The following is a 22,964-nucleotide window of genomic DNA, read 5'->3' as shown; positions in this document are numbered from 1 at the left end:
AATTCCGAAAACGCTGTCCGTGTGTGCGCAGACGACTTTCGCGCGAACGCAGTGTGCAAAACCCATAGTAGTGAAAACGCAATGACACACGACGCCAATAAAAGGTTTCACTTTTCCAAAATGCCATTAAAAACCTCTTAAAGTATCTAAGCAACATCATCTTTTTTGAAAACATATTTACTTTTAAAAACGCGCCTGTTAATTACGAAATATTAGTTTTTATAGTGTTCACTACTTGGCTAATAGGAGAGCTAGTCGTCTCTTATTTTGGGCAAACTTTGCACTTAAATGCTTTTCTGCTCGTTTGTTGCAATCATTAGACAAGAAATTGAATGTTAGGACGTTTGTAGTTATCAAACAGCTTTATTTTTTTATTATTTTTTGGCCAAAAGTTGCAGTTCCGCAACAAGTAGCTCACCGCCCCATGATGCTTTGAGCGCCCATGGTGGCTGAAGTGGTCTCGAGGGGTCGCCATGCAAACTCCCATAGACGGGCTGCCAGCTTTCCCTCTAGGTAATAGTAAGAAACTCTATGTTTTATGCAGATGTTGAGGCCAGGTTACGCTACCATTTGAATTCAAATGGTGGTCACAGAGTTCTTTTCGTTACTGACATCTGGGAGTTCAAACAGGGTTTTCAGATAAAAACTCCCCGCAGTTAAATACAAATTTTTCGACAATAAATGCTGCTGTTGTGGCGAAACAAGCATCGGCACAGCCGGAATGAGTATCTTAGTTTCTGCTGAAAAAAAAAATGGAGATTTCCCTCGGTGTTCTTTTCACCAGCGTAATACCCAGATGGTTAAGGTGGTAGGGTTGGGCGGCCAACCCTAAATGTGGGAAAGGGAATGAAAGTGGAGAGAAAGGAAAAGCATCTAGAGACGACCACATTCATGAGCCTGTTGCAGCCAGTAAAAAATATTGTCCACTGTTCGAGAAAGTTCAGAGGCTTCAGCAGGATTGAAGCTTGGTGGCAGCATGGAGAGTTTGAATGCAGCGCTGTCCCTACTGCTGACTTAAGGGGGGACACTGGTCTTTGAGACCAAAGAATGACCAAAAAATCGATTTTCAGAAAATGACATTTGTGGAATCTACAGCTATTATTCCCCAGCTGTGCCAATTTTTTCGTTAAAGAAATCAACACTTTGACCACAATATTGAATTCAGATCATCGTGTGGGCTGAATTTGTGCAGGAGCAAATAATTTAATGGCATGAAAATTTTGGACATCTAGCTGTCTTAGTATGTCGATATCTTAACATCTAGGACAGATAGAGATGTCATATTGCTTGCTAACTGAAGCTGAAGACACAGTGTGTGCAATAATCGAAGCAGATTTGTTCAGTCGCACTTCAAAAATTTACAATTTAGCAAAGTTTATCGATGCATTACATTCACGCCTTAAATATTGATATTCCAAGTGCTGTAAAATTACTAATGAGGGTGAAATAGAAAAATGGTTTTGGTTATTGCACTCTCTACTCACCATACTATGTAGCCATGGATTAAAAATGTATTTTTATTGAGCAGTTTTTTTTTGCACCGAGGTGCTGATGAATGACTAAATAAAATTAGTTATCTTTGGAACTGACTAGTTTATGAGAAAGGTAATTTCATTGTTGAAGTCAGTATAAAAAACTGAGCAAGGCGGTAGAGTTTCATTAGGATTGGATTAAAAATAAAGAAAATAGGTCTAAGACCAGTGTCCCCCCTTAAACTAGAATTAGTGCTCACCCAGAACCAGCACAATGCAGTAGCTTCTGTCATTCCGATTTTCTGGCACACAAAGTTTGAGCAGATGGGTGAACCAAAGCACTTGTACAGAGTGTCTTCCTGATTTATTTCATCGTTTGTCACACATGCATGCGCCTACACATGGCTGTGCAATGTGTCCATTGTGAATGTCCTTTCCCGCTTGGAAGGCAGTGAGAGTAATGAAGCAAAAATGAAAGGTGGAGGCGACAGTTGACGTCACAAGGACTCGCTGTTGCGTGACGGCCTGAGGACGTTGCGCTTCACGCACTGAGTGATCCACTCAATGCCTTCGTTGATGCCCTCCCTGTAATGAGTCAAAGGAATTGCAACGTCGATATCAAAATTTTAAAATGTCACACGACACCTTAGGATTAGTGTGACGAAATGAGGGCAGGGGAGTGCATAGAACAAATAGCTAAGAAAAACACGATGTTGACATGTGGTTCCTTTTAATGCGATACTGAGGAGAAATTGAAGTCTGCTTGTATCACTGTGCTACTCCATTCTAATGACACAGAAGCCTTTCATAGACAATGGAGCTTTTATAAGGTAGAAAAGGTAAAAAAAAAATGCGAGTGCTAGTATCCCTTGGATGGAGTCGTCTTTGGTGGCCTTTATAACACACCTCCAATTCAACAGCACTGCCAGAAGTTGGAATGTGCTCCACTAAACTTGGAAGCTCTTGTGGCCAGCAAGAGCAATTGGTCCTATTGCCTTGAACTATTAGCACACAGCAGTTTGAAGTTTTTTCTAACTACTCAAGCTTCCTTGAGCACCCTTTTCTACTCGAACATGGTGTTAAACAATAAAAAGCGATTGGACAAAAAAATTGCAAACTGATTCGCTGACCCATGAGTCCCCACTTATTTCTCTGTAGATCCTCTGCAGTTGAAATGAATGCCGTAAACGGGTTATATTTGAGAGCTCAATATTTTTCAAATTCGGCTAAACTTGCAGCTTGAAAGAAAAGTTTGCAAGCACTAAATTTTGCAAAGCAAGAGTGGCAAACCTCTTAATACCACCCTCTTCCTTCTAGAAATGCAAACTTTAGGAGGTTGCAAATGCACGAATGTGGCTCATGCAGTAGACAGAAAAGATAACACTCTGATGGCTATTGTGCCTTGAAGGTGACATTTTTAGCAGCAGTTAGAACACCTGGCGAATTCTGTGGTGTCGGCCAGACCCTAAACATCCCTCTTCCTCATAAACTTGTTGCCTTGTTCACACACTCCAAACCTTAACTCCCAAAGTTGTCCAAAGCTATGATGGCTTTTATGCAAGGAGCTTGGTTCTAGGTATTTTATGAAGAGGAAAGGGCCTTTACATAAGCAAAGAAACAGAAAACAAACAACCACATGAACAACAGGTCACAAAGATTACCATTTTAACGCTTTCTCTTCATCATAGCAGAGTTGCCTTGGTGCTTTCCGCTTCTAGAGTTGCAGATACGAACATCATGATGATCTAACACATTTTTTTTTCCTTCTGCCGACTTTGAAGCTGTTTCTCGAAATTTTGCCACAATTATTTGCCAAAAAAAAAATTAACTGGTCGCGCGAATCACTTTGGGCTACTCTGCAGTGCAGTGCCAAGGTCGACCTAGGGGCATGGTGGAGAATATCAATCCACTACACTGCGGATCGCAAGGAATCTTTTAGAGCATGTCCGGTACCTTCAGAGAGGCTCGAAAAGCAGTGGATCTCCTCAGCAATCGCGAAAACAAAAGCTACAGACAGGCGCCTGTTGGTACTCAAGGCTGGATGGAGCAGTCCTCTACCTTTGTCCAAACTAAAATTAGACAAATAGATGTATTTTTTTTCAGGTAAGTGTCGATATTGCAGACTTGTGAGGACATAACCGTTGCTGAACAGGGTAGTTGCAAGATGAGTATGTCACCCTGGACGCCATGCTCTCCATGATCGGTCCACGTTGACAGGTTTCAAGGAAAGTTCAAAAGTAATTTCTCAAGCCCAGTCTTCTGAAGTATAGTTCTGCAACAAGTTCGCTGTAGTTACTTGTCCAGAAGCGGCCCGGACTGCGCAGTATGGGCCATTTTGCACCAGTGTTCAAATTGAACGATTTCAATGGGCACATTAAGCAAAGAGCTAACCCATTAAGGTCTAAAGATTATGCATCATGGATCTTCATGACATATGACCCCATAAGTGTATAATGCAAATCACTGGATTTAACACCAACCAACACCTATTTTGGAGAAAACTGCCTTTTCTGTTCTCATGTGCAGTTTCTGCTTCATTCTAAATGCTAGCAAGGAAATGCCAATGATTTAAAGAAGGAAAATGTAGAACTTGCCATGAGCCCAAACTCGTGTGCAACTGGGCATTGAGACACTGCAGAGTATGCTGACTGATATGTACTGCACATGCTACTCCCCTTAAAGGGTCAGTCTACTCACCAAGATGAGTGTATAAATAATAGCATATTCTGGTAGTTGGCACCCTATAACATCAATAACGAGGGAACTGCTCCAGGTTTAGGCAGGAATTTATATTTTATTTCGGCATTAAAAGTCACGTAAAAATGCTTGGTGGCGACCCCAACCGTTCATTTTGTTCAAGAAGGTGGTAGTCTTTTTTTTGCAGAAGCATAAGTGAATATACTACATACCGTTTGTATGCCCCAATGTCAGAGAAACGCATGTTTGTTCTAATAAACTGTAGAAGGCGTACCGCTCGCTTTTTCTGTGAATCACATGAATATTTATAGCTACACGTACGCAAAACGCAGGCACATTCCCACTTTTAGTTCAGCGTATGCTAGCAGAGACGCAAAAATAAACTCAGCCTATAGTGGCGCCATCTGGTTCTCAGGACGGGAACCATTGCTGTAAACAAACCGACTCTTTACTTAAGCCTAGGAGCGGCAGAATCGTCACTCTAATTATTAAAATTAAGCAAATTTATCTCTTATATGTTTTCTTATAGGTGAGATGAGACGAAGCGAAAGACCGGCGCCCCATTTATGGCCAGTGAACGCACTGAAAAATGCAGCAACAACGAGAATTCAGTCCGAAGCGAGAGGTCCGGCTCCGACGGGCGCCGCAATGTTTGTCGCCGCGCGGCGGAAATCCAGATGGTTGCCAGATGAGACTACCATCTCATACAGATGTGTTCCCACATCAATATATTCTATTTTAAAATGTTCTACCGCACTTCTTGGCACCACAGCTGGCTAAACGGTAATTTGAGTGAAGAGCTATCGGTTGCCGCAAAAAAAATATGGTCGATAAAATTCAGTAGACTGACCCCTTAAAAGAAATGAAACACTTCGAAAGAGTGCTCTGGTGTGGCAAACAGGGATGAGACGACGGAAGAAAACACATTAAAAAGCGCCTCTGTCTTGTCCCTGTTTGCCACGCCAAAGCATTCTTTCAGAGTGGATCACCAAATGGCCAACGACACAACCTTGCTAAAGAATGAAACACTGTCAGCAAGCTCACCCATGTAGTGCTGATGCTCCAATCAGGTGGCAGTCTCTCCTGCCGATGAGATGGGAGCTTTCTCGAAAAAGCTGGCGGATTTCCGCTGCACTGTAGCAACCCTGAAATCAAGTGAGTGTCGTGAAGGTTAACAAGCAGTCTCTTGCATTACTTAACCACAGAAAAGACGACCTGATTTTGCAGGTGCAGGAAGCAGGGTATACAAGCCCAACATGATGTTCAATGAATCTGAACACTCCACACTTTCAAAAGCCTCCTGTGGAAAGCAGTGCATGACCCCATAGCATCATACAGCTCTCATCATTGCTGCAATGCTTTGCACCTGAGTTGTCTTGTTTTCATGCATTCACTCAACTGGTATATCTAGTTTTCTGCTTAAGGCTGCGATATAAGTGAGGAGGCATTGACTCATTGTTAAAACAGTGTGGGAAGAACACCCGGCAATCAAAGGAACACACAACACAAGCGCTGTGTGTGTTCTGTGCGCCCAGATCACAGCCTCAATGTAATTTCTAGTACTGACGGCTCTTCTCTATGTAGTTTTCGCTACCTTGATATTTGCAATGTGTTTGGGTTGCTACAATGGCTTCCTCATAGCAGTCATCATCAGCAGGCATGTGCGTGTACAGATGATCGACTTTCAGATCTGGCAGAAGGTGGGAGGCTTACATGCGGCAACACTCTATCCTACTAGGGACCATATTGTTGGGGAGGTTGCAAACAAAATCTCCCACTAAGGAACAGGTGTTGAGCAGCAGCAGCATGTGAAGACATAAAGCAGGTGTTCTACATTCTACTTTTGTTCAGCTGTGCTGCAATAAGGTTACGGCCAACAAGGCACTGGGCCTTCTAATCTGCTTATCACAAACACTGAGCAAAACAACAAGATGCAATTACATGTGTGTTCGATCTCCATGTTGTTGAGCAACTAAGGTTGCCTGCATAGTCGCTCCATGCAACTGAAGTCATGCGAATAATCACTACATGAGCACAAGCGCAAAGAGTGTACAGGAATTAAACTGCTAACATGCCACCCTATGTTCACTGTCGCGTAAAATTGTATTTGGAGCAATTTTTCACACCAACAGAACAACGCCTGTCGTGGAAGTTTTAGAGGCCCAAGGTAGCAAAGCGGGCTTGCTGAAACAACATAAATGCTGAATGCAGCAGAAAGCAAGATGGTGAACGCAGGAACGAGACAAACATGGCACACTGCTGCCCGACACCTGCCACTGCAAAACATCAGCACCAAGATGGCGCAGCAAGAAAGTGTATTCACTACCTTTGAAAACAAGTACTGTGTTGCTTTTGACAAGCCGCAGCTGCGACCGTCAGCGAACTACAGCTGAGCAAAGAATTTTCAGGGCCCGGTAGCCATAGCTCACATCTTTTATCCCTTCCAGGCATGCTCGTTATTTCAATTGAAAATGATCATTTTTCCGTCTAAACAGTACACGCCTTAAGAAAGCCAATGCATTAGTTTTCCAATGCAAAACAGCAGAGGTTAATTTTTCAAAGGAATGTACCACGATGGATAAAAATAGTGAGAATGAACTGGTAGGATTTGCCAAATAAACATCAGCGGGATTGTGGAAACAATTTCCTTTTTCGAAGAAGCACAAGACGCCAGAAATTCAGAGATAAAAAAACTGATACTATTACTGGTGAAACATTGCATGAAAATGAAGGAGGAAGTACTTTTTCGCACTGATTTATCAAAAATTTCTGCATATGCTAATTGGTACATAGAAAAACCACCCTGTTGGCGAAATGAAGAAAACTAAATTCACCACACATAGAAAAAAATAATTGCTGGGTGTAGCACACTAAAGAAAAGCTGCGAGTTTACTTTGTACACAACTGTGCATAAACTAAAGGATTAATTGATAGTATCACTGTGCACATATTTGAGATCGTGAACAGAAACAAAATGTCCTCCTTCCATCCATACTTGACATTCGGTACCCATGAGGATTTGTTCATGGCTGAATACTTGGTTCTAACACAAATACCGAATACAAAAGTTTTTTTGGAGGGGGGAGGGGCAGCGCGTCGTCTTCTTGTCATTACCAAGATGTATGATGTCATGAAACTGTTTGTCAATCAGTCCCTCAGCGCTATTAACAGCCTTTTCACAGCTACAATGAAGATTGTGGAGTTTTAACGTACCCAAGTGACTCAGGCTATAGAGGAAAGCCGTAGTGGAGGGCTCCGAATATATTTTAGGCCATCTTAGATTGTTTAATGGGCACAGACACCGCTCAGCACATGGACATTTTTGTATTTCGCCTCCATCAAAATACAACCGCCGCAACCAGGATCGAACCATTTACATTAATGTATAGTCAACCTAATTTTCAACAGCCACTCGGGCCTGTGCGGTCCTTTTGTTGCATTACGGTTGTTTTGGTAATGACTGAAGCTGCGATAGTCTCTCAGGTGGCACCCACTCAAGGGCTACTTAGGTTGTGCCAATTTCATTCACTTGAATTTCCGAATAGTATTATGTGCCTTTATGGATATTAATTACATTTACAGCAGTATTGCACTCTCCGTCAATTTTCCTATAATTTTTAGAAACAGAAAACATTTTACACTCAATTAAGAATTTAGTTTACACCATATAAGACGGTCACTTCAGGCGTCCCACAGGGAAGCGTCCTCGGACCTCTCCTCTTTTTGATATATATCAATGGCATTATTAACGTTATAACTACCCCTGTTCAAATTAGATTATTTGCAGATGACTGCGTTTTATTTCACCAAATTTCTTGCCAAGATGATCAAGTTTTACTAAACTCCAATCTTCAGAACATACATACATGGTGTAATAAATGGGACATGAAGCTAAATTTAGAGAAAACAGTATACATGACGATAACTAACAAAAAGGCTTCCTTCTCATTTCCTTACAATATTTCATCTCACCTTCTGACCGAAGTCAGCGAGTACAAGTATCTAGGCGTTACAATAACGAAAAACCTTAGCTGGAATAAACATGCATCAAACGTATGCTCCTCAGCCTTTCGTAAACTCTGCTTTCTCAGACATAAACTAAAACTTGCCCCACCTGAACTTAAAAAATTAACCTACTTTTCAATAATAAGACCATCACTAGAATATGCGTGCACTGTCTGGGATCCCTACACTAAACGTAACATCGAGGCCCTTGAAATGATTCAACGCAAAGCCGTCCGTTTTATTTTTTCAAAGTATCGTGTAACTGACTCACCAACGACCCTCATGCGAACTCACGGTATTGAAACATTACAGCTGCGCTGGAAAATTCAAAGACTGAAACTACTTTTCTTACTAAAAAACCATAAACTGGCTATGAATGCAGACCCCTTCCTTAAACCTAACACTACACGCCAAACACGAAATCATCATACACAGTCATTAACCCCTTACAGTGCTAGGATTAACGTCTTTAAATACTAATTTTTTCCACGCACCATTGAGGAGTGGAACAGGTGTCCGCCAGATCTCCAGAGCTGATTCTTTTGACTCAATGTTTTCTTCACAGCATTTAATTTGAGAGCCATTTATTTCTACGTTTACTTTTTGTATTTTGCATCTGAGCCTTGTATTTATTGCTGTATTTTGTGTTACAACTTGTATTTAACATTTTTCAATTTTGCTAAACCTTTTCTTTTTTGCATATATTATGTATTCGACCCTCCTGCTTGGGCCTACTGTAGGCCTGCAGTATGTTCTAAATAAATAAATAAATAAATAAATATTTAATCACATAATGGATGCACCCCCCCTTACTTAGCCTGCCAGAAGCTACAATTTTCTTTCCATCACTTAATGGACCCATCCATTTCTTTATGCGTGCAGTCCGCTGCTGACGCTGTTTAATGCTAGCAGGTGCCCGACTTGGAGCTCCGAGAAAACTATGCAATACTGTAAAGCGTTGTTGAGTTTCAAGACCGCTATACCTGTAAACCCTATGAGATGAAGAGGCAATAATGCTCTACGCGCAATGCTGGAATCAATAGAAACGTGAGGTTAGGAAGGGTTTCTCTCTATCTGATCTGCCGTATTAAGGATTGCAGCAACCTGTTGCCGCTTGCCTTCGTGTTGAATGCTGTGATCTGTGTTAGTGTGAACTCTAGTTGTGCCCTCTCTGAACAGCATTATGGGCCGCTACATGAGCTACACGTGCGGGTTAAGGTAAAAGTTGACTATATTCTCAAGTGCAGAAATCATGCTGCAGAGTGTGTTTTGCTTATTAGAAGGTCAGTCTTACCAGATAAAGCATTTATCTCACTAGACTACTCTTTGTCCTGGTTTTAGCACTTTAAATTTTTCGAAATATTTCACCCCAGGTTGTAAACGCACTCTCCCAATTTTGAGATTTTTTGTTTCTTTTGAAAAAAAAAAAGTGCACTGATTATGTGAGTAAATATGGCAATACCTGCTTGTTGGTAATGCACAGTGAAACGAATAGCACAAAAGATTTCAATGATCAGCACTTCCAGTGAGCTTTTTTGTTTAATTTTTGCCACTTTTTGTGTTCTTTACTGCACTCTGTATTTATTTATTTATTTATTTAATACTGCGAAGTCGCTTGACTCCAAGCAGGAGTTAGCACTTATTATTATTTGATTATTTACTTGAGTCCAGCTTTTCGCAAATATCTGTATTCATTTGCGAGTTTCCGTAATTCATACTCACCTGTTTGATATCACAATGCAAGCATAAGCATGAAGTGAACTTACGCTGATGTCTTGTTTATTGGCGACTATCAAAACGGGAACTCCATGAAGTGCATCATTTCCAATCATTTTGGCTGAAACAAATAAGTGAAAACTCCAGTTAAACAATAACCTGTTTTTACGCTTACAAGTGACATGCACATCTCTAGCACTTACTGAATGCAGCTTTTGATTCTTCAATTCGGCTTGCATTTGATGAATCAACCACATAGATGACAGCATGAGATTCGGCATAGTACTGAAAGGGAGCATTTACACACCATTACGCGAGTTTAGGCCTAGTTCGTAAAAGCCTCAAAATGATGTTGTTTCATTAATCTGCGGAAAGCCGCACACAATTTTTACAGAGTAAGAAAGGTGTGGAAAAGAGTTGATTTTACTTTCTATTTTTAAAATTTCCAGGAGCAGTTCTCAATGCACTACTGACTGCTATAAATGCTTATAAAATGCCATGACAGATCTTGTGTTCAATTCGAGGCATTTTTGTCATTTCACAACCAACAATTTACATTAGCATTAAAGATGCCTGTCTAAGGAGTGGGGCAGGTACTGTGGTGCTGTTTGTTTCAACAGCAATCACTGTCAGCCCACCTTTGCTAATAAGTGCACATCCTTATCATTTTAACATTTTTCAAGCGCTAAGACAACAAGGACGAAGAAGGAACAGACAAGGACGAGCGCTACTTCCAACGTAGCGCTAGGTTGGAAGTAGCGCTCGTCCTTGTCTGTTCCTTCTTCGTCCTTGTTGTCTTAGCGCTTGAAAAATGTCAGATCTGCACCAACTAGCCCGATCCGCTACCCTTCTGATCCTTATCAGTGGCACAGATATTTGAGATGCAGATTAGCAAGCAATGCCAGATCTTTCCCAATCCTCCAGTAAACCTTCCGAATCCTTCAATAAAAGTCCATGCTTTTTGACAAGCGAACCGAATACTTCACGGCAGTATTGGTTCGCTTGAAACAAAATGTTCGCTTTCGGAACCGAAAACAGATGGTCGTTCGCTTTTAAACGAATGTAGAATGTCAAAAAGTGACATTACGTCACGCATTATGGCGGGGGCTGCCATTTTGTGACATTGAAATTTTCCCAGGTGCATTTGATAGACGTTAACAGAATAAGTATTCTTTGAAGCACGGCTCACGTGCTTGGTGGGAGGAGTGTTAATAAATGGTCTGCAGCCCAATATCGCGTTTTGGAGTGGCGACCACTGCGGTCAACTACAGCGGTTACATACCTTGTCCCACAACGACTGAAGCGAATCTTGGCCTCCAAGATCCCAAAAGTTAAGTCTTATACCATGGATGTCGATCTTCCCGACTGTCGAAAAGAAGGATAATACACCGTCAGCTTGCGCAACTACCAACATCGATGACGCATAAAAACGGGTGCTCCCTACTCACTGTTTAAACCGACTGTCGTGGTAATCTTGTGAGGGTTTAAGGCCTTGTAGCCCTTTGTGAACTTCGTTTTGGTTTGCTCCAGGTAAGTCTGCATGTAGATGACGAAAGACAATTGTTAACGAGTTCTGACAGATGCAAAGAGCAAAGCACCGATCGAGTAACTCAAGCAACTGCAAATATCGCCCACAAGCGTTAACTAGTCGTGAATACCAGCACTGATGGCATTTTTACAATGCTGCATAGATAAAAGAAATAAGACAACAGTTACCGTCTTGCCAGCGTTGTCAAGTCCGAGGATCAGCACGTAGTACTCATCACGCTGGCTGATGTACTTCCAAAACCCGGAGAGTAGCGTGTACATTTTGAAAGCTGTCTTAACGAGGACGAGCCTTTCATTAGTGCGTTAACGATACTAAGCGCGATGCATGCAAATGCGTTTACAAACTTCAGCAGAAATCGACTCAACAGCAACGCAAACACTACCCACGACGTGCCAAAGTAGTTTTGCTTTCTCCTCCGGACAGCTTTTGCTCAGTGTTGTTGACTCGCGAGCCGTATTCCGCTACGGTTGGAGCTCAGGTTACTTTTAATGTTTTCGCGTCTTTTCGTTGAACAGCACTTACTCAAAACTAAAGACGCAGATTCAGTAAATAATAAATATAGGTTTTTTAATCATAAGACGCGCCTGCAAACAAAAGGTGATAAAGTAATCAATGGTTTCGAAGGGAATTGACTAAAAGCTAAAGTAAACATACGCCTTGATGAATCGCAGCTGCGAACGCGTAAAGCAGCCGCCCCGCCACAAACTGTCCACGGCCCTCCGTCACCAGATCTTAAAGGCATGCTACATAAAGCTAGCATCGCGTGTTTTGTCTTGTGTTGTCTCCGGAGCTGCGTGGGAATAAAAGATGCGGGTGAGTTCGATGGAATTCATGAACGTAGAGTAAACCGAAGTCTGTCACAGAATCGCGTAATTCTTGCAAGAAGTCCACAAAGACATTCACATAACTTTCAAGAGTTTGCCAAAGTACACGGCGGTTCATTCTAGATTTTGAAGGGAAATACGTCGTTTTAAATGCAGGTAAAATATATAAATCACACTAAATTTGAGTGCGTAGGATATCAGCTGCAGCAGCTTTGGCGCTATGGTTAACGTGGCTCAGAAATTGCTTGATTAATCGGAAATAATAGATGTTAAAAACAATGCAAACTGCCATTTCGTTGTTCCATAGCTTCATATAACTAGAAAATTTGTTTTCCAGAGTACTAGCAAAGCTTGCGCATATTCGTTATTAATTTGGGAAATATGTATCCGGAACTTAGCATTCAGTGAGATTCCTAAAGTCCCAGTTAGCTCCGGAGCATAGTGCAATACAATGAATAGTGAAGAACCGTGGGGTCAACGCACATGCGTATCTTTTTCTGTTCATATATTGCTTGCTGAACTTCCGTCATTCACTTCTCTGGAAGTACTTAAACTCGTTCAACGCCGATGCATTTATACTGACAGATCCGAACAGAGTCCTTCATCACAGGAATCTCTTAAAGTACCTGTTTGATCCGGAAAGGTACAGCAAAGACATTCGTCCGGTCAAGTACCACACGAACTGGACGGAATTGTCTTTGGAGGTGTGGATTCAAGAAATTGCAGAAATGGTGAGCTGTACTTCACTTCGTATTTGCTGCGCGTCATATGCTCTGATTAATTTAACTCGTGTGTAACGAATTTTTCTGGATATCGAATATTGAATTGAATTGTTTTACTATTGCAAAATCTGAAATCCAATATCACAGCGGAATTTTCTGGAATTTTTTGTATCTAGAGGTTGGCGTTTTCAGTTTTCGGTTTTTGAAAATTAGGCGAACTATTTTCGGTGTTTATTGCAGAACGGAGTTTTCGATTTATTTTTTTTGTCGGCGAATATTAATTTCTACGGGTCATGCAGTCACCGTTTTTTTTTTTTTTTGATAACTGTTGTTTCCTGCGCGGCCAAAAGTCACTTGTAGTTTATCTCGGTCTTTTTATTAGCACGAGCAGTCTGCTCATCATTAACATACTAAGAATTGTTTTTGTAGAGAGAAGTGTTATCACCAATAAAAAAAAAGGCAACGGAGCTGATGAGGTGCCTTCAAACAAAAACGCAAGTGTAAGTTTAGATCGAACTTTCAGGTGCGTGTTTTCTGCTTTGTAATGATGCGTAAGGCATTTATAGTATGCATATAGATCACCGCGTCGTATTCGCCTACGATCGCCAAATAATGTATTATCGAATTTTTCGCTCCCGCTATTTCGATTTCACCAGCCAAACCTTGTCTCGAACGTCAAAGTTACGTTGAGGTCATGTGGAGCATAAAAAAACTCCGATATAGTCTCTGCTTCATCGTTTAATTCATTACAACGCTAAAGCCAGCCTGTCTCAAGAGCCGGAGTGGCAGCGCACGAAGAAGCAGCGATTATATTGCTGTTTGTTTATGTGTCACGTGACCAATACTTAACTTCGACGTCACAGTGCTGTTGAAACCGAAACAGCATGAGAGAAAAATTCGATTTTGAATTGTTTAAAGGACGTAGGTGAAGACCACATGATGATCCATGTAAAGCGATGTCTTACGCATCACTGCAAAGAAGAACACATGCCACCAAACGTACGTATCTATACTCCTTTAAGTTGTTGCGGTGGGTTAAACGAGAGGGCGTGGCAATACGTGGTGTGAGTTTTAAGGCAGCAATGGAACAGTTGCCAAACCGTCGCGGTAGCCAGAACATGGCCCTTTTTGGGGACTCTTGGCCAAAGTTTCTCGTCAGTGTTTTTACGTGTGGTAGAGAAATCTACTCAACCAAGTAACTGATCTGAGCGGGTGGTGGCAGCGAACAAACAGTGCTTCACTAGCAGACGGTGCGGATGTGCAGGCGCTTAAGACTGCTGAAGCGCTTAAGGCAGCGGACATTGCACCAATGTACACAATCGCCTTAATCAGAATTCTATGGAGCTGAAATTCTAGAGGCCCGTGACATCGCACAGTAAACGGGCCTCTAGAATTTCACCTCCATAGAAATTGCACGGCGGTCGAATTTCTATGGAGGCGGAATTCTAGAGGCCCGTGTACTGTGCGATGTCAGTGCACGTTAAAGAACCCCAGGGGGTCGAAATTTCCGGAGCCCTTCACTACGGCATCTCTCAGTGGTGTCTTACCGGGCTTGTGGTTTCCGGGCTTCGTTAATTTTTTTTTTTCCATTGACTTAATTTTATTCCTGGTCAATAGCCAGCTAGCTGCGGCGTGCGTTCCAAGGATACCGACCTTTTTCGGTTAGAGCCGAATTTCGAAAATTCATTTCGGCGTACTTTTATCGTTTTCTTTTCGCTATAAACCGACCGGTCCAACCCTTTAACGTATGTAAATTTCGGTACATCAAGCTCCGCGTGCTTCTGAAATGTTTTGGAATGTTCGCTTTCTCTGGCTATTCTCGATGCCCGCACAGAAAATTTGAACGTCGCTATATTGATGATTGATACGATTTTTTTTTTGCGTATCTCGCCTTCTAAATGCTGACTGTGCTATGATGCACTGGTCCATGTACGCTGAAGTTCACACTGACACAGTGGAGAAGCTTGCGAACGCTGACGTCATGGTCAGTACTAAAGCGCATCTGAGCTTCTGAGCGAATTAAGAAGAGAACGCTCTAAAACACTCCAGAAGAGAAGAAGAGGACACACTGAACAAAAAGGAGTAAGAAGAGAATAAGCCGTCCTCTAACACCCTCCCTTTTATAAAAGAGAATGCGCTAGAGTGCTTGCACTCTTTTTACTCCCTTATAGGCGTATTCATGTTTAGAGTGTGCGAGCTGCTTCATGCTGTCTTTGATACGCTGTCTCACCTTCATAAAGTTTACTGAAGGCAGACTGATCACCTTGGAGCCAACACGATGTTATCACCAGACGGCCGTCACCCGTGTCCAGCAAAAAGCGCAGAAAAAGAAAAACATCCCATGCAAGGATTAGAGTGACTAGCTTTCTCACTAATTCTTGTTGTTCTTGCTGATGCAGTTATTTTATTTGGGGGCATCAAATTTTAATGTAATCGTCCTCATATCGACGTTCTCTTTTTTTCTATTTTGAATTCGATCTAACCCGGTTTGACGGTCTTTTCCCACCTGTATTGTGCACATATATAACAATCTCAAAATTTTTTTTTCTTCCAGGACCATTCAAGACAAACAGTTAAAGTGAATGCAATCATATCTGCGGTAAGCACGTTTATTAACAAAGAATTTGTGCTTTCCGGTTTGGGTCTAAAGTCTTATAATCGCTTTAAATCGGTGGTTGGTGACTGCCACAAAACTGCTAGAAAAAACTATTACTAATAGTTCATTTGCCCTTTCCTTCACTTTTCTACTGTCGCAGAAATGGAAAGACGAATTTCTCACATGGAATCCTGACGACTACGGCGGCGAACGGTCTATCATAATCCCGACTGAGAAGATATGGATTCCAGAAGTCATTACCAGAAAGTAAATGTGCTTTTTGTTATCTTATATTTTGCTCTACACGGGCTGACAGACATGCTTTAATTGCCTGGTTCCTGTACATGTTGCCCTGCATAGTCTTAGAACCTGACTGTATCCAAAGCACTGCGTCGATGTAATGAAGACCGTGTGCAAATGTGTATTAAAATACTTATCACCAAAGTATAAATTTATGTATCTAGTTATAAAACATGTCGTAACAAGTAGGAGACATGGCACGTCACCCGTAACTAGGGTTTCCGCTTATAAGATAGGATTAAATGCGCCGTTAGGGGGGGACACCTAAGTTTTCCCGTAAACTGTCATAACTAAACTAGAGGCTTAAAATTTTCACACCTTCAACTTCAGAATCATTTTCATCACATGAAGCCGCTGTACGATTGAGGAATCGACTGTGCTCACTACTCATGCCCAACAATTCTGGACAAAAGCATTTTTGAGCAGTAAACCCTTTATGAACGCAATTTTTTCATATAATCGAAGATTTCACGATAACAATCAATATACCTGCAGATCACTCCACGGAAATGTTTTATTTTTTTATTAATTAACGTTTTTGCTATCGTTAATCCTTATCACTGGTTTTCTATGGCAAACTTAACTGTTCGATACGATTGATGGAAACATTTTAAAAGAAAGATTTTGCCACGTATCAAAAGAATGGTCCGTTATCTTCAATATTTCAATAACAATGTCTTACAGTTTTCAGATTTTCAAAATTTTTGCCATAGAATGAACATGTATAGTGAAGTGAACTGTGCTTCACCGCATTGCAGTTGAATAGGCCTACACTCTTTGAGCCTCTACGAAAGGCGTTGAGTATACTGCGCGAAGTAAGCTACCTCAAACAGAATAAACCGATAATTTCGAAAGGGAGAGAAATCGATAACAAACTGCGTAATTCATCATCAAATTCTTTCCTCTTCACGATTACCTAAAAGCGCTGGTCTTTGTTACGTAAGCACCGCGAAATGGTCTAGCGTTTGGCTTGAATATCGACAATCGAGTGCCGCTTTGTATGACGAAGGCTGGCCTAATCGGAGCCATGCTAGAAGTTTTCTCTTCGCGTTCCCCTTTAGTGCGTCACATTTTCCAGTTACCCTCACAGTCATTAATAAAAATTGGCTGTGACTTAGCTCTCTTCCTCGCTTCGTTCTTTCGTTGTTGCCTCTCTTTCGCGCTGTCCATAACGACTAGAATCCACTGAGGCGAAGCACATATATATATATACCCCCCCCCCCCCCCCGCCCGAGGCGACACCTCCTTTCCATCAACTCCAGCGGAACACATCTAGTGGAGCGAGCGGCGATGGCGTCGACGGCGGCGCCATCTGTTGGAGCGCGGCTGCGGCGTTGCTAGGCAACGGCGGCTCAAGGTCGTTCGTGGGCCACGGCATACGGCTGAAGTGCGACCACGCGACGAGCCGAGCAAGCTGGCGTAGTGTTGCTTCTGCAACAAAACTTAAAAATCATCCGATTCTAAATATGATTGTTTTCTTGGTCCGTACGTAGGTGATGATGTTACAGTCGCATACTTGGTGACAGAGATGACATATACTTCTCGCGTTAGCCTCCACTGCATTAAATGCTTAAAGCTTAAGGCGGCGTGGTCTTTGCAGAGGCGCTTCTCAGCAGATGATGACGTCATCTTCACTGTCGCGCCCACTGATGGCGCGCGTGAACTCGTCCGGGTCGGTGTCGCTGAATCACCCGAAGCAGCTGCAGGCCGACTGCGTGTCGTCGCCCGAGGGCTTCTGGTCCACCCGCTACGACTGCGACATTGACGTGCTGGTGTACGACTTCCGGGGCGACGAAGTGCACCTCCTGGGCAGGGTGCATGTGGCGGCCACCGAGAACCACCCGGCGTGGGAGGTGGCGCTGCCCCAGATGAAGGTGGATAGCCACCGCCTGGGTGAGTCCATTGAGGAGGAGGAGGTTGCGGAAAAAAAAGAAGAGGCGGAAGGAGTTAATAATAAATTGGTCATTAATGCGAAAGCATTAGTGCCTACATGTTGCGTCATCAAAACTTCTCCGCACGATGATGTCGTCCAATAAAGATAAATGTGCCAAAGTTTAATTGTGTTAGATAGTGCGTGATGAGATCTTGCTGTGGGAAAAAATTCGGCTCATGAGTTGTAATTAGTTAATTACACTGGAAAATTACACTTGGACGTCAAAATATCCATAGACGTCGATATAGTGCATCGACATCAGAATAGCTACGGACGTCGGTATAGTGTGTGGATGTTTTGCTTTCGCATTGCTCCAATGCGGGTCGCTGCAGTGATCTCAAAGTTTGTAATGAGCTAGCATTAGGACCGCCACCAAGAAGAAAATGTGCCCGGCGTAGTGTTGTTTCTTTGTGTTCGTTGTGTTTACGTCTTTTACCATTTTTCCCTAGCATTTCACAAGTATATATGCATCTGGCAGCCCAATAAGCGTCAAACGACAGCAAGCAATAGTGTATGTCACATTCTGCCTGCCGTGTGTGGTAATGGGTGTTATTAACGCTTTATAACGTCAAAATATGGGCAAATTAAGAGCTGCGCGAACACTGATTGCACGTGCTCTCAACTTTGACAGGCTTATTTCACGGACTTACCTTATGATGTTATAGCGCCCGGCGACGCTATAAAGCGCCGGCGCTGAGATCGGCGTTACAGCGCGCGCTAGAAGAAAATAAAGATGGACAGCGCGTGCTCGGAGCGCACGCCCGGCACGGGCAGTTCGGAACTAGAAGCCTGCCACGCTGGTCACCTTTATTTTCTTCTAGCGCGCGCTGTAACGCCGATCACAGCGCCGGCGCTTTATAGCGTCGCCGGGCGCCCGCCTAGACGGAACGGCGAAATGTACGCGCCAACGGGGCAGAGATGGAGTAGCCACGGCGGCAAGCAGGTCTGCAGGTGGGCCGGCAACATCGGAGGGGAGCTCCTGGGGACGTGTCTCGAGGTACGCGGGTTTGAGTCGATCGAGGGAGACGACCTCTTCACGACCATCGAGTGGCTCCATCGCCAACTCAAGGCTGCCCTCACTGCGCGCCTGGATCGCGAGCACTGGGTAGACCACCTCCCTATGGTGCTCCTAGGTCTACGTGCCGTCCTGCGTCGTGACCTTGGCTGTTCGGCGGCCGAACTCGTCTTCGGTACCTCCCTGCGGCTTCCCGGTGACTTGTTCGTACCTCCGGCTCCCTCGTCCCAACCCCTGCAATGCCTTCAACGCCTATAGGACTGGCTTCAGCATCTGCGCCCAGTGCCGCCTCGCTCAACTGCCCATGAAGTCTTTGTGCACCCAGACCTTGCTTCCTCGACGCATGTTTTTCGCAGGCGAGACGCTGAGATCGGCGTTACAGCGGAGCACCAGAGCAAGATGACCAGCGTGGCAGGCTTCTAGTTCCGAACTGCCCGTGCCGGGCGTGCGCTCCGAGCACGCGCTGTCCATCTTTATTTTCTTCTAGCGCGCGCTGTAACGCCAATCTCAGCGCCGGCGCTTTATAGCGTCGCCGGGCGCTATAATGTGAAAGGTTGGAGGGTATTTATCAGTTCCAATAGGTCAAAAAGGAAAGTTTTCATACAGACGCAGTACGGTGAACCGAAGAGCTCTCCTCCTTCAATTTCTCCCCCAATTTCACAATTAACTTCATGCTAAGGAGCACAGATTGCTTTTATAGCCGACGTGTTGCGAAAAATTTCAATCTTCATTTTGTCATGGCGCTCAGGGACGATACATTAATTTGTTTATTTTATTTATTGACTTAACCTCTAAAGATCGTCGAAGGAATGGTACTGCATAGAAGAGGGAGACGGTATATTTTTATCGATAACGTATCGAATACGTTACGGGGTGCAATTATGCGCGCGGTAACACTTTGATTCGGGCAGGAACATCCCTGCATGTGCCTACAAATCTCAGGAATAAAGGTGCGGAACCACGGCGAACCCAGACAGACTGCACGCACAGGCTCGCTGTTTTTGCGGTTTGGGGTGTGTATTATTTGCGTTAGTCCCTGTTTCGTCGCATCTTTTTTTTCTTTTTTCTTTATAGCGTTAGCATTTAGGCTGTCGTCATGCACCTTCCGGTCTCTCCGTAACGAAACTCCCTGATTTGTCAGGAAAGGTGATATGACCATGAAACGTATCACAACCTGTCTTGATGGGCCACCATGATTGGTCGAGAAAGGTCACGTGACTTTGTGACGTCATCAAAACTTGTGTACCGTGTTCGATGGCAACTTAGCCACCGGATTGTGAGCAACCTGCCCACCACGGCAAGTGGTAGGTGAACCCTCAAAATATAGACGTTAGCCCGCCCCTAAAAATTCGAAAGAACTCCTGAAATTTTGGAGTAAACCCACTCCAGAAAATAGATTAAGGTGAATTTGTGGGTAGAATCACGTGGATTGGTTAAATGTATTAGTATAATTCCATATAATAATTCAGTCGAAAGGTACTCGAGCATTCCAGAAAATAGATTAAGGTGGATTACTGAATGGAATTGACAACACAGCGAGCTATGGAAAGGAAAATGATAGGCGTGATGACAGGAAAAGGGCAGAATGGGGCCGGGAACAAACCCGGGTTAACGATATCATAGTCAAAACCAAGAAAAAATAAATGGGCTTGGGCCCGGCATGCAATGCGAAGGCAAAATAACCGACGGTCATTAACGGCAACGTTGTCGTCTTTAAGGGAGTAGGGTGACCGCAGCTGGCATAGGACAGGGTTCATCGGAGGGACATGCGAGAGGTAGGTTGTTGTTGATGATGACGAAGACTTGAACATTCTAGAGGGTGAGAACTCATGCACACCATATAACGGCACATACGTAACAATTCTAAACAACCCCAGGTGGTCGAAATTTCTGGAGCCCTCCACTACGGCATCTTTGTTCAATATTCAAAATTTTTGTCCGAGAATGTTGGAGATGATAGAACCGGTTCCAGCCGGAATTTTGGCCGGAAAGTTGCAAGAAAAACATTAAACTCTCATTGCGGACTCCACAGCAGGCACCTTAAGGCTATCGCATATTTTTCTTTAAGATTGTGGCTGAGAAGGCGCCTGCAAGTTTTTTTTAGATTTGCATCAGCAATTTTACTAAGGAATCCTATGGACGTCGACTGCTCTCAGTGTGCCACCTGGTGCTGAGGAAGAAGTACGAGCCCAGCCTGTCGTGCCCAACCGTGGCGCTGGTGCTCATCACCCTTATCACCTTCTGGCTGCCCACGACGGCGTCCAGGATCACCCTGTGCTGTGCCAATCTCCTGGTGACCGTCATCTGGCTCTCCACCGTCGCCGATCACCACGCGGGCTCCGTCTACACCGCGCCTCATGGTGAGGGCCTCGCATTTCACAACAGTCTGAAACAATGATAAAATAATTATTTCATCAACCTTTACCGTTCGCTGTCTTGTGAAGTTGGCACCAACGTTAACAAAAGGGCGCTAGGAGAAGCACACCTTCCGAGAGCGCACTGTGTTTTTTGGGTCACGCAGAAAGCGCGCTTCTCCTTGCGCTGTGATGTTGACGATGGTGCACGCTTTACAGGGTCAAGAAAGTTGTTCAAATGAGCACAGTGACTACTCACCGTGGAGAAGCAAGTTAATGATTATTATAAATACATTAAGCATTAGAGGGCCATGAGACTGCATAAGATTGAAGAGGAGGAAAGTTCGAGCGAAGAAAATAGAACGTGTGCTCGAGAGGGAGGGGAGGAGGCCAGAGAGGAGAATCTACCTCGCGGAGTGGAGCATCTACCTCGTGAGCGGGTAGATGCGAAGAGGAAATTTTTTATGGTAGGGTGGCCGCGTCTTTGGACAAGAGCAAATGTCATTACAGATCACTGGGAATAGCGTTAGTACTACAGGAAACGTAAGAGTATGTGATGATGCTTCTCTTTCTTTCTGGAGCTGATTGGTGATCATAAGGAGTTCTAGCCATTGTCTTTCGGTATCACCATGAGTCTGTCTTGTGTTGGCGATGACGATGCCCTTCTTTCATTCCCGTGACAGTGACCTTCCTGTCCCTGACGGCCATTATGGCGGCCGCCTCGCTCGCAATCGCCATCGCCACCCACAAGCTGCTGGACTCCGCCGACCGTCGCGAGGCTCCTCGCGGTCTCGTGCGCTTCCTGGACGCACCCTTCTGGCAGCTCCTGTGTGTCGGCGGCTTCCAGCCGGCGTCTTCGGCTGCCGCCCGCGAAACGGAGATGGAGCAACTGAGCCACGATCCGTTGACGGCTACGTCCTCGACCGATCAGGACCCGCATCAGCAGAGGGAAGAGGAGTGGAGGGCCGTGTCACGTGCCGTCGACAGGGCGCTGTTCGCCGCTTTCGTCGTCACGTTCATCTCCTTCCGCCTGGTGTTCACTGGACCGCACTGGGGGGTCACGACCTTTGAAGGCTAGTGTCATGGAATTGGGCTTGTTGTTTTTGTTAGGTAGAAGGCACATTGCTGTGACGTCACCAGCCTCGTTTGAGCCCCGAGATCTTCTTAGACGATGGCTTGGTGTCGCTGTTGACATAGCAGTCGTGAAGAGCTTACCAGGGCAACAGGAGGGGGTTGGGGATAATGGGGGGGGGGGGGGGGGGGGGGGGCAGCGTCAGGGTCACAAGCAATAGTCTCACGGTATTTCAAAGCTCATTCTTACTTTTAAATTTAGGTATACCTTAAGAATTAGTGGTGGCATGACTAGGTGTCTTTAGTTTACAGCTTATTTAGCTGAGAACAGTTAGTGATATCCTCTCTTCCCACCCGGCACACGCAGAATCCGTGTGTACGTATATTTGCGCCCTTTTAAATGGCGATACTTAGTTTGTTGTAGTGTTTTTGGTTTCCTGCCAGCGCACTTCCTGCATTGCCTGCACTGTTTGTACTGGTGTACTGTCGCACTGTAAGGGAGTCTGGACCTGCTTCAAGATGTTTGTACAGCTTCGGTTCCACCTCTCCTTTCAGAAAAAAAGGGAATAAAAGTATTCTCAACCTTGAAATATCAAGCCCGGCACGGAGCTAGAACAGAAAGATGGGTGCTGGGACGCAAGTCAATACCCTACATTACGCCAGTGACCCGGCATAAAAGGGCGGTCTTGGGAAGCGCTTTTTTTTTTTTT

General features: G+C 44.0%; 2 protein-coding genes across 2 annotated transcripts; one reads left to right on the top strand and one right to left on the bottom strand.

Annotated features, from left to right (window-relative positions):
* Nucleotides 1-1,806: 1,806 nt before the first annotated feature.
* Arfrp1 (ADP-ribosylation factor related protein 1) lies at nt 1,807-11,884 on the bottom strand. The gene is made up of 7 exons (XM_089552088.1): nt 11,607-11,884; nt 11,339-11,426; nt 11,173-11,255; nt 10,094-10,175; nt 9,941-10,011; nt 5,214-5,314; nt 1,807-2,057 (listed from the first exon to the last, which is right to left on the bottom strand). The coding sequence occupies exons 1-7, from the start codon at nt 11,697-11,699 to the stop codon at nt 1,970-1,972; spliced, it is 606 nt and encodes a 201-aa protein (XP_089408214.1). The 5' UTR covers nt 11,700-11,884; the 3' UTR covers nt 1,807-1,969.
* A 204-nt stretch (nt 11,885-12,088) lies between these two features.
* LOC149335395 (neuronal acetylcholine receptor subunit beta-2-like) lies at nt 12,089-22,407 on the top strand. The gene is made up of 7 exons (XM_089552087.1): nt 12,089-12,252; nt 12,849-12,994; nt 15,540-15,584; nt 15,742-15,848; nt 17,482-17,774; nt 20,986-21,189; nt 21,867-22,407. The coding sequence occupies exons 1-7, from the start codon at nt 12,180-12,182 to the stop codon at nt 22,259-22,261; spliced, it is 1,263 nt and encodes a 420-aa protein (XP_089408213.1). The 5' UTR covers nt 12,089-12,179; the 3' UTR covers nt 22,262-22,407.
* Nucleotides 22,408-22,964: the final 557 nt, after the last annotated feature.

Source organism: Amblyomma mixtum, chromosome 7 (genome assembly GCF_055824585.1).
Source record: "Amblyomma mixtum isolate Tamu chromosome 7, ASM5582458v1, whole genome shotgun sequence".
In the NCBI taxonomy this organism is placed as follows: Eukaryota; Metazoa; Arthropoda; class Arachnida; order Ixodida; family Ixodidae; genus Amblyomma; species Amblyomma mixtum.
This window is presented reverse-complemented; position numbering and strand designations above follow the sequence as displayed.